Here is a 12036-nt window from a genome sequence, read left to right on the forward strand (position 1 = left end):
TTCGATAACGAATAAACAAGGTAGGGCGATTTAGAACTGAATAACAACAAATGCGTTCACACTAACCGATATTAATTCTTAATTTAATTTCAACACTGCCACAAAAAAATTTGAAATTCGCAATTTTTGACTTTTAAAAATTCCGGAAAAATCCGGGATGTTACAGCTGTGGATGCTATGCACGCCCGAAAGATGTTCCATGAGAATATCTTTCCAAGTTTGGCACACGGAGGGTCGCATTTTATAGATAGTGTCTTCCGGAACTTTATCAAGGAACTTGGGACTGAGCATAACATCGCAACCCCCCTACCATCCTAAGACCAGCGGTCAAGCTGAAACATCCAATAAGCAGATCAAGAATATTCTGCAAAACACCGTTGATGAGATGGGAAGGGCATGGAGGCACAAGTTGCCAGACGCTTATGACTTACTGTACAACATATAAGACTCTCATTGGTATGACACCCTACCAGGTCGTCTATGGGAAAACATGTCACCTACTCGTAGAGCTGGAGCACCGTGCACACTGGTCTATCCGAAAATGGAACATGGATTTAAAACAAGCCGGAGAGCACAGAATGTGGCAAATCTCGAAGCTAGAGGAGTGGAGAGACAAGGCTTACCATAAAGCCTCAATCTATAAAGAGAGAACCAAATGATGGCATGACAAGAGGATCACTAAGATTTTCAACCCAGGGGACAAGGTGTTGTTGTTCAACTCCAGGGGTGAAATTGTTGGTGTCTCATCGCATGGAGTGATAATGATACAGGACAACGACTAAAACACCTTTAAGGTAAATCGTCACCGCCTTAAGACTTTGCTAGACTACGACAAAGCTCTTAACGAAGACATAGACGTGATTGATATCGTCGATCACGGCTATATGCTTAATTAAAGGGTATAATGGCCAAAGTGATAGAGGGGTCCGCTTGATTTATATCATATATGGCCCCACTTGTCACCCTGACCAAGTTGGGGCCCATTGGGGCCCAGCCATGGTCGGCTGAGTATGGGCTGGCCCCTCTGGCCCTATGTAAGGATCACCGGGGTGTCCGACCCTAAAGGGGGAGGGGTGAATAGGGTCGCTAATCGCTTTTTAACCTAGGACTCAAACTACTTGCATAAGATAAACCTAACACGTCCTACACATGCTAGTTATGACTAAGATTTATCTATGCTACACTCTACTTACCCCTAAAAACTTGCAACCTATAGCCAATCCTAATCAAACTAACTAGGAAAGTAAATGCATGCAATATAGAGTAAATGCGGAAACGTAATACGGTAAGTAAAGAGGTAAGTGCAAGAGGGATGCAAACTCCCGAGTAGGCACGGTCATGTAACGTGGTTCGGCACAAACGCCTACGTCCACGGGACACCGAGGCTCTTCCGATCACCGTCTTGCACTACGCTACTAAGGCGATGCCGGCAAGCAAAGGCAAGTGCCCACAAGACACCGAGTCTCGTGCACCGCTACCGTCTCTCTCGGTCACCCGGCCGAAATCCACTATGGAGCTTCTCCACCAAGGAGGGGACCTCCTCTTCCCCCGCACAAAGTGTCGTTGCCACTCCACACCAAGTCGGAGGGTCACACGACGGATCACAAGGATTGCTTGCCGCAGCAAGACTTCTCTCAAGGGAGCTCTGGCAAGAACTAATCCCTATTACAAGCACTAAGCACTCTCACAAGTGTGCTTAAGCCTATATGATGTACAATGAAGTTCTATGGTGGTTGGAGATGATCTTTGGCTCTTGTATACTTCATTGGTCTCCAGCACTCTCAAATGAGCCGTGGGGTGGCATATATATAGCCCACACACCCCAAACTTGCCGTTGGGAAAAGGCTGACGAAATCCCTTAACGCCGGTTAAACCGACGCTCAGTTCTTGTCATCACCGGTTTAACCGGTGAGTGTATTTTCCCAGCAACTAGCCGTTACAAACTGCCAACGGCTATTTGATCAATCGACTGACGCTCTCAAAACTAACGTCGGTTTAACCGGTGAGTGCAAAGTTCAGAACCCCCCGAAAAATGGAGTCTCTGGACAACTGCACCGACACTCACTTTTTCTTTATCGTCGGTTTAACCGGTGTCTCTGAGTCTGTCTTCACTTCAAGTCATTGCACCGACGAGTTGTCTTCAGGCATCGTCGTTTCATCCGGCGCAAAACCCTAGTCTCAGCTTTCTGGGTCCATTGCACCGATGAGTACAATTTGCCTATCGCCCATTGCACCGGGTCCATTGCGCGGAACCCCCGTAGGGGCGGCCCTTCGGGCCTTGCTACGCGTATCTTCCCTTTGTCATCACTTGAACCTAAAAGCCTGAGAATGTTTATCTTAACAATCATATTAGTCCAAGTGTTGTGTGTGTGTCATCAATCGCCAAAACATTATATTGAAATATGGCATGAGAGGCCATTTTCGCTACACCCTATCTTCGGTCTACAGGCCGTTTGGCCCATCTAAAGCTCAAACCCATGAGCCCCGTCGGGTTGTCACGAGGAGAAGAGAGACTTTCGTGGCTTTTACCCCAGAACCAAGTCCTACCTTTATCTTCTACTTTGTTTCCATCTCTTCCACACCTCCTTAAACCCTAGCTGCATCCCACCATCATCCAACCGCTAAACCATCATGGCCGGCATTGAAGGATCAAAGCCCCGAGTACCAAGCTCGCTGTTGTCTGCTCGAGGGTGCCGTCATAATCCATCCCCCCAATCTCACCTGATTCAATGGAAGAAGGGGAGGTGGCACCTCAGATCACACCCTTGGCAGCGATTCCGGCCGATACGAGTGAAGCGGGGTGGGGGGGAGGGGCACCACCCTAGGCTTGGCCGACCACCATGGTCAGCCGACCAGGGGGAGCGACGTCCCATGTTCCCATTCCACAGTTCGCTCATTGTCGCCCCCGGACAACGCAGAAGCCCTAGCCCCGCGATCATAGTCCCTACAGAAGACCTTCCAAGGACGACCGGGCGCCTTGGAAGACGACGACGAACCTTCTATTCAAGGAGAGCGTTGTTGCGGCTTCCACTACGCTTCTCTTGGCAAGCCCAAAACTCCCCAAGACTGCTGCCCGGTGTTTGGGCAAGGGATTACCCCTAACCCAACTCCAGACAGAAAGTGGAAGGGTGTAGTGGTGGATTCGTCGTCGTAGAAGGATAGTTGTTGCACGGCAAAGGAGCAGGAGAAGGATCTGGCCGCTGATGGCCTGACCATGGCAGACCTGACTGCCATGGTTCAGCAGCTACACCTGGAGAACACGCGCCTAGAGATCAATTGGCAGAGTGGAAAGTGGAGATTGGAGATCTCCAGGATGCCCTTTGTTAGCTGCGTCGTGGCCTAAGCGCTAAGGTTAAGTGCTTGTACAAGGCCACCGGTCAAGAGGAGCTCTATTTTGATTGAGCTCATTATTACTCCCTCCATTCTCTTTTGATAGTCCTATTTCACCTTGACACAATGACCAAGGAAAAGCAACCTTGCTTATCATCTAATTAATGTAACACAATGTTTTTTGCTAGTCCTCTAATATCTTTGCTAGAAACTCCTCGTTACTGGTGCTATTTATTACCATGATCCTTATCAATAGCAAATATGACTATCATTTGTGAATATTTGAATTTTGGAAATAGGACTATCAAAAGAGAATGGAGGGAGTATTAGTTTAGTTGGGTGCTAGTTAGTTTTGGTTAATTAGCCATCGTTTAGGATAGTTCGGTTTGTGTGATGCGCCCTGTTTCATCATGTATTTGAGTAATAAAACTGTTAGGCTTATCGGTGTTAATGCCGCTAAAGCCTCTTTTGGAGTTTACGTTTTCTTTTTTCTTTGTGCATGATTTGATAAGCAGGTCGAAAACAAATGTGAGGAGATTCCCGCGACGTTCCATACCTACACGATGCACTCACTCCCGAACGTTACATGCACGCCTCGCCTATCCCGAGTTTGCATGCTCCCACTCATTTTCTCCCTTCATGCTTTAAACATGATATAAATTCCAAAATTTTAAAATTGTTTAAAACATGCCTACGAAAAAGGTTCTTCATCTTGTTAAACAACTGCATAAATTTTTATTCTCTGCTAAACATAAGTTTGTGAACCAAATCTTTAAAACCCCGAACTGTTTAAATTGTTGAATTGTGTTATGACCCGATTTCAAGTTACTTAACATGTTTTGTTTGTAAGTTTGAGAATTTGTTTCAAAAAATGGAAAAATAATTCATGATTTTTATTCCCTTATCTGTACCTACCAGAGTCATATGTTGAGCCAAATTAAATAACACATATTCATATGCATCTTGTTATTATTTTGAGTTTTATCAAATTTTGAAACCCATAAATGATATACTTAGTTTACTTTTTTCTGATTCATTCCTCTAAACAGATCCGGATTACATCCCTTGTCATCTCTTTCCAGACAAATCCGTTTCATCGTCATTGTCATCAACGTGACAGAAATTCCAACTTATCTAGGCCGTTTAGATCAAAAATCCTAAAATCCAAAATTTTGTAAATCGCCTACATGATGTACTAAATATAGTCAAAAAATAAATCGCATTACACAAATGGACTGTAAATCGCGAGACGAATCTAATGAGCTTAATTAGGGCATGATTAGACACTAAATTGCTACAGTAAAATATGCTAATAATGAATTAATTAGGCTCATTAGATTCATCTCGAAGTTTACAGACGAAATCTATAATTAATTTTGTAATTAGTCTACATTTAATATTTCAAATGTCAAAAATTTTCTTCCAAAATCTCAAAATCCAAAATCCAAAGTAAACTAAACACACTCCCTCACCTCCCATGAAAATCGACGGTGGATGCGGCACACCCCTCTCCTCGCATCCACGGGCCTTCGGTTCCTCTCGCCCGCAGGGCCGCAGCCCCACCCCTCCCTGCCTCCCCTAAGACCATCCACAGTGGAAGGAGCAAATGAAAGAACAAATGTATTATTTGACACTATAGATATACTGTTTGGCACTGTAGACAGAGAGGGCGTGGAAAACGAGAAGGGAGCAAATTTACTCTTGCTCCCTCCGCTGTGGTCAGCCTAATAAACGCACAAAATTTCCCCCTCCTTTTCTGTCTTTCCTTCGACTCGCGCTCTAAATCCGCCGCCCCGAGGTTCCAAACCCTAGCTTCTTCCCATCGTCCACGAACCCTAGATCCCAAACCACCGCCCGTCATCCCCTGATCGCCGTACCTGACCCTTCTCTTTGCAGTCGATTCTACCCCGACGATTCTACCCCGATCCGCTCGTTTCTCTTTTCCTCCGTCCCCGAGATCACGAGGTGAGCGTTTTGATGCTGCTGGAACTGCTTCGTCAGGTTCGCGTGGTGGTCTGTGCTTCGTGATCCTCATATGCGTGCGTTCGTGGTTTTGCCGCCGCAGGCAAGATGGTGGAGGCGAAGGACAACGAGGTGTACGAGGAGGATCTCGTCGACTACGAGGAGGTGGAGAATGTCGCCGACGGCGCCACAACCAACGGCTCCGCCGATGTCGTCAAGAAGTACGTGCTACGGGGCGGTTTCCGCTTGCTAGGGTTCGTGGTTGGGAAGTCTGATCTGACGGATTGGGATTTCGCTGTGTGTGGACAGGGGGTACGTGGGGATCCGCAGCTCGGGGTTCAGAGACTTCCTGCTCAAACCGGAGCTTCTCCGTGCCATCCAGGACTGCGGATTTGAGCATCCTTCCGAAGGCAAGCTTACTTCACTGTGTTGCTGCTTATGTTGGCCTTCTCTGTCATATTAGCATTAGATTGCCTCAGAATCAATATATGTGGACTATGTGCAATTGCTTCTTAAATTGCAAGTTTGTGGCTCTTTGGGGTATGTTCCTTGGGCTCGAAATCTAGCTATTTGACCCCTCTAAGCCTGACAGCCTGTGTTGAAGTCCAATTGAATAATCTGATTGCGAGTTTTGTTCAGGCCGCCAGGCTATTGTTTGGCAGCTTGTTGCTTTAGGCTTTGCAGGTCTGGGCACTTTTGTTTTAATCTCATATAGTTGATAGCTGGAGTTGTAACTGGATATGGTACAGCAATCTAATCTTGGGTTCTGCTGTTGAGTGCTGACTTTCATTGCTGCCAAAGATAAATCAAACAATTTTGATTAAGCGTCAAAGAAAAATAAAATCTGTTTCAGTGTTGTTGCCTGTTTGTCTCCTCTTGCTAGTAGTGTCAAAGAAATATTCTTATTCATTTTCTGTAACACCTAAAATAGTACATCTCTATCATCACATTTTAGCTACTTAGCTTCTGGAGCTGTAAATTTTTCCATATGAAGTTGAAACTGAAGCTGAATAGAGTTTTTCTAAGTAATATGAATATATGATGACCTGAGTCTGTCCCCAAATAAGCTGATTTGTAGTTTTGTCCCAAGTCAAACTATTTTAAGTTTAACCAACCTTATAGAAGTATTACTGACATTTAATTCTTTATTACACCAAATAGTATATGTAGATCCATCATGAAATACATTTTCGAGGTGTACTTATTTGGTGTCGTAGATGGTGGTAATCCTCTATAAAATTTGGTCCGAGATAGCTTGACTTAGGACAAAATTAAAAATCAATGTATTTTTGGACTGAGTGAGTACAACCGTACCAGAATACAATACCTTGATATGTCTCACATGAATGAACAATTAAGTCAAGTACTGGTTGTTTAATAGGTTTATAAACCCCTTTGGAATGTTGTTGCTGTGTTGGTCTATTAGGTGATATGGGCATATGTTTTTGAGTGCAACCTTGGCAAATCTTGGACAAAGTCTGTATATATATATAACAATACAAGTTACCATATCATGCTAGCGCAAAGAAGGTAAAAAGAAAATTCAAATAACATTAGTTGCGCACGTACAAAACTTGTCGCACTTTTCCTTTTCTTTGAAGTTGAATCAGATGGAGAGTCAATATCTATCCTTCCATATAGTCTGTTGATCTATTCCTGCAATAATATGGTTGTTAAATTTCCACTTGTTGGTGTGCAGGTACAAATTCTTCTGACATTTCCTTCTGGAGGAGAATATGGTATAACTTTTCATTAACGGACACAGAAGGTTGATTTTTTTCTTACTGGGGTGCTGCTGCTCCAACTTTGTTTGGTTCCACATCAGTGCAACATGAATGCATCCCTCAAGCCATTCTTGGAATAGATGTTATCTGTCAAGCAAAGTCAGGGATGGGTAAGACTGCGGTTTTTGTCCTATCAACTCTTCAGCAGATTGATCCTGTTGCTGGCCAAGTAGCTGCACTTGTGTTGTGCCACACAAGAGAGTTAGCTTACCAGGTTTGTATATTGTTTTCTCAGTTCTTCACTTCTACTCTTGAATATATCCGCATATGCTGATTGTCTTTTTACTTCACATCCTGTAGATTTGCCATGAATTTGAGAGATTTAGCAAATACCTGCCTGAATTAAGAGTCGCTGTCTTCTATGGTGGTGTTCACATAAAAAATCATAAGGATCTGTTGAAGAATGAATGCCCCCATATTGTGGTTGGCACGCCTGGAATGATACTTGCTCTAGCTAGAGATAAGGACCTTCCCTTGAAGAACGTGTGGCATTTCATTCTCGACGAATGTGATAAGATGCTTGAATCACTTGGTAAGCTGCCCTTTCCTGCATATTTCTATGTTTAGTAGTTCATCTTGACCTTTTGGTATCCGGTTCTTTCATTTCAATGTATCATAGTTGTTAGTTCTCTAATTAACTTGTATACGTATTCTCCAGACATGCGTAGAGATGTCCAGGAGATCTTCAAAATGACTCCTCATGATAAGCAAGTGATGATGTTTTCAGCAATCCTCAGCAAGGAAATTCGCCCAGTTTGCAAGAAGTTCCATGCAAGATGTAATGTCCTGTGGCCCAACTCATTTCAATTGCACTTCCTCCTGTCTGTTCCTCCTTGCTTCTGGCAGTTATGCATGTATGTCGATATGAGAGATGGTGGTTCTATTATCAGTAGGTTGAAGGGATTGCTGGTTGCTTTCCTGAGCACCTGTCATTACCTTTAAGCAACAACCTTGGTGGATAGTGAAGTTATTTGGTCACTTCAGTTGTCAATGTGAACTGTTCAGGGGAGAATGTGCATTGGTTTATCAATTAGTACCTGTGCACATTCTGAGTGTCTGTGATATCTTCAGTTGTCAATGTGAACTGTTCAGGGGAGAATGTGGGGTTTCGGTTTGGGAGGGCGATTATATGGTAGATCGTGCAAGGCCAGTTTTGATTTTATCAGTTGTCTACCTGCATTTTTATTATACTGGGATTCCACTGCATCAGTGCAAACTGCCTCTGGTGCTACCATGTCATGATCAGTGCAGACAAATTTGCTTTTCTTTTGGCTGGAATTCTTATACCAAGCACAGTTGGCATGGTCAAATCCCAGTACTCAGTGCATAACTGAAGCTACAGGAGGCAGAAAAATTCTGTCATGAGCAGAATCTATTGATATACCTTCTGGAAAGGCTCGAGTTGCATTGGTCCCAGCACTAATATCTTTATCTATCATTTGTTGCCTTACAGCCTATGGAAATTTATGTTGATGATGAGGCTAAACTGACCCTTCATGGTCTAGTTCAGGTAACATAATTATCCATTAGAAAGTGAACTGCCTTTTACCATTGAGTTCATCTTGTGTTAACTTTTCTGTTCTGATTTCAGCACTACATCAAATTGAGTGAGGCAGAGAAGAATTGGAAGTTGAATGATCTCTTAGATGTGCTCGACTTAAACCAAGTTGTTGTGATATTTGTCAAAAGTGTTAGTAGAGCTGCAGAGCTGAACAAGTTGCTCGGTGAATGCAATTTCCCCTCAATCTGCATACATTCTGGAATGATGCAGGAAGAGAGGTTTGTGCCATTTGCTGTCTGGCCCTCTATTTATGCAACTGTTATGTTGGCTTGATTATGCTGGGCTTGTCTTTCATGCTTTTGTGTGATTAATGATCAGCTCCGTGATTTATGATGTATAAATTGGTACGATGACAGCACGAAGTAGTGGCATAATCATGCTAGTGATTGGTATGGATGGCACCGGAGTTAATTATCCATGTGTTGTTATAATGTTTAGAACTAGGTGTTGATTGATGCCAGTGCTGACCAGTACCACCAAATCTTTTCAACGCGCAAAATGGAAGAACACCTCTATTTTGTCACTAGTTCGTTGCTAGCCATAAGCATTACAATGTGTTGGCATGTGCAGTGTAACCATTGGCTGTAGTTGATTTTTTTTAAACCTGATCGATGACAATTCATCTGTATGTGAAGTTCCAAGGCATTTGCACTTTGTGCTCTCTTTTCAACTGCTCTTCTGATCTAACAGTGAGGATTTGATAGGTTGACCCGATACAAGAACTTCAAGGAAGGACACAAGGGGATTCTTGTGGCTACCGATTTGGTCGGTAGGGGAATTGATATTAAACGTGTCAACATTGTTGTAAACTATGATATGCCAGATTCTGCTGATACCTACTTGCATAGGTTAATTGTTGCACACCTCTTGCAAGGCTGGGCTGGTTTTACCATTTTGTCATCTCTTTTTGATGCATTTGCAGCCTCCCTGCATATTTGCGGGGGTAAGGCTGGCTTCTGTTACCCCTTCCCCAGAACCCCACTCAAGTGGGAGCCGCCTGGCACTGGGTCTGCCTTTTTTTTTTTGATGCATTTGCCATTGCAGGTTGGTCGGGCTGGACGTTTTGGCACCAAGGGACTTGCAATAACATTTGTTTCTTCTGCATCCGATTCCGATGTTCTCAGTCAGGTTTGTGCCGTTGCCCTTTCTCCGTTCCGTTTACTTATCTGGTGTAATAGCAAAGCCTGACAATATATCTGATGCTTAAGGTGCAAGAAAGGTTCGAGGTTGACATAAAGGCGCTGCCTGATCAGATTGACACTTCAATATACAGTAAGTACCGCATCTTATGGTCGTTAACTGGCATCCATGGTACTGAGGTATGTTGCCACTTCAAGTGCTGATGTGTTGTATTATGTTGGTTAATGTACAGTGCCATCTTGAGGATTCAAGTGAAGGATAGTTTGCTTCAACGCATCATCTTGGGATGACTACTAGATAACCTTGTATCTCCTGAAGATGTTACATCTGTACTTATTTTCAGCAGTATAGGTCCAAAGACCATGAAACTATTGGTGCTCATGTTTTTAGGATTTTATTTGCATGTCACATTTTCTATGTTATTGGCAAACATTTTGATTGTTCGCTGCATCCTGCCTATGTGCATGTTACCTGCCTGATTTCCTTTGGGTCTGTCATCCTGCCTACTTTGGCATTCGTCGTATCAATCCTGTATCATTCCACCGTGAGCATTGACGTGCTGTGGGGGGTGCTAGCTAAGGCAAGTGTACGTCATACATGGCTCAGCAACGCCTTGTTTGGTATCAACGTTTAGTCTGGACTAAACCATAGGTGATTAAAATTAGCCCATATCCTGTTTGGATTCCTAGGTATAAAAGGCAGATAAGAGATATAAAAAGTTCATTTTGTTGTACTCTGCTCATTTCTTGCATGGCTGGTTCCTTTTGGCTGCTTTTAGTCTGAATCAGGTGGGTTTGAAGTACTAATGGTTAGTTGAGGTGTCATTGAAGATTACTCCACTTTTCAGTCCCCTTTTTAGTCCCCTGTTTATATCAAAGTTTAGGTCTGGGGCAGAAGTATGGCATTGAAGTACTGTATGGCTCGAGTCTGCAAGCGTACTGTATGGAGCATCTCTTATTCCGGAGTATTATGTCCATGCTCGGCCCCGTTTTTCTAGGTTATCCCTTGCTCCGATGGATCGCTTATAATTAGGAGTTTGGACCAATTCCTTATTCTGTATACAGGAGCATGGACCAACTCCTGCTTGAGCGAGAGATACTTCTGTATCCTGGAGGCTGGAGCATAGGTTACGGGAGGCCAAACTGGGCTCCGGTCCCTGATTTGTGAGGAGTTACCTCCCAGTGCATGCTCGCGTGCACAGCTGCATGACTCCATGCATAGATGCGTAACAACTGCTCCCATCTTTCTCCACATTAGCTCCTACACTTCAGGCTTGAGTTGAGTACGTTTGTGGGCCCTTCTGTACTCATATTCAGATATTCTCAACAAAATCTAGGACTATGCAAGTTGCAATTAGAGAACTTGCACCCATGATTGCCTCGCTGTGCTCACTAGTTGCTACACGTATTGGACGAGCTGCAAATCTGTAATTTAGCTTTTCTATACTTGCCAACTGCCCAATGGTTCTAATGTAGTTAGTTTAGCTCACATAGCACTGAATTTTTTTATATGATCACTTTACACTTGACTAAATGTAGCGTTGACCGCACTTTTATTTCACCTCACCCTTCGCCATTGCTAGCTGCATACAGGGGTGGCAAAGGGTTTTTATTTTTAGTCTAGATAATTTAAAGGCAGAGTTCTAAAAAGGTTAGGGTTTAATCTTATACAATTTTGAGCTAAAAATTTAGAGCTAAATAGAATTGTGAAGAGAGCATCATGGTCATGATCTATTACCACCACTGGCTCCCACCTCTTCCTCTATTATGCCGCGTGGCGCCACCAAGACCTGTAACATTTGACACTAGCGCGCATGCTTTCCTGCTTCGGTTCTGATTTGGGAGCTTTTGGCCGCCGCTGGCCACGAAGGAGCACGCCTTTGTGTTCTATCACCGTTTCTTGAATAAGGTGGCGTAAGTAGTGACCTGGAGGTGATAGGGAATTCACGATCCATCATGGGTACCATGCTAAGGCTGTAAGGCAGCATGCTCACCATCATGGGTACCATGCCCCTTTGGCCCTTTCTTCTGCTCGTTAGTAACATCTAATATTAGTATTAGGGTTAGTAACATCTAATAAGTTATGCAATTATAAAAATCACTTGACTAGAAATCTACAAATATGATTTTATGAGTACCAAAGATCAAAATTTTACTAATTTAATTATATTTTATCATTTTAATCAAGCACACATCAAATATTGATGATGAAAGAATTAGAAAAGAAAAGTTAACAGAATATCCCTGAAGTGGTATAAAC

General features: G+C 43.4%; 1 protein-coding gene across 1 annotated transcript; it reads left to right on the plus strand.

Moving 5' to 3' along the window:
- The first annotated feature begins 5069 nt into the window (after positions 1-5069).
- Positions 5070-10227, plus strand: LOC120673295 (DEAD-box ATP-dependent RNA helicase 15-like). Its single transcript, XM_039954068.1, has 11 exons — positions 5070-5295; positions 5396-5513; positions 5602-5702; positions 7118-7290; positions 7377-7608; positions 7735-7859; positions 8530-8586; positions 8668-8855; positions 9342-9765; positions 9846-9909; positions 10010-10227. The coding sequence occupies exons 2-11, from the start codon at positions 5401-5403 to the stop codon at positions 10018-10020; spliced, it is 1488 nt and encodes a 495-aa protein (XP_039810002.1). The 5' UTR covers positions 5070-5295; positions 5396-5400; the 3' UTR covers positions 10021-10227.
- Positions 10228-12036: the final 1809 nt, after the last annotated feature.

The sequence above is a fragment of the Panicum virgatum genome, chromosome 5N, assembly GCF_016808335.1.
Source record: "Panicum virgatum strain AP13 chromosome 5N, P.virgatum_v5, whole genome shotgun sequence".
NCBI lineage: Eukaryota > Viridiplantae > Streptophyta > Magnoliopsida > Poales > Poaceae > Panicum > Panicum virgatum.

Excerpts from the sequence above, each read along its gene's own strand:
- LOC120673295 (XM_039954068.1), top strand. The coding sequence starts at position 5,401 with ATGGTGGAGGCGAAGGACAACGAGGTGTACGAGGAGGATCTCGTCGAC. Across the intron at positions 8,587-8,667 it reads CCCTTCATGGTCTAGTTCAG|CACTACATCAAATTGAGTGA; the intron begins GTAACATAATTA and ends TTCTGATTTCAG. Across the intron at positions 9,766-9,845 it reads ATTCCGATGTTCTCAGTCAG|GTGCAAGAAAGGTTCGAGGT; the intron begins GTTTGTGCCGTT and ends CTGATGCTTAAG.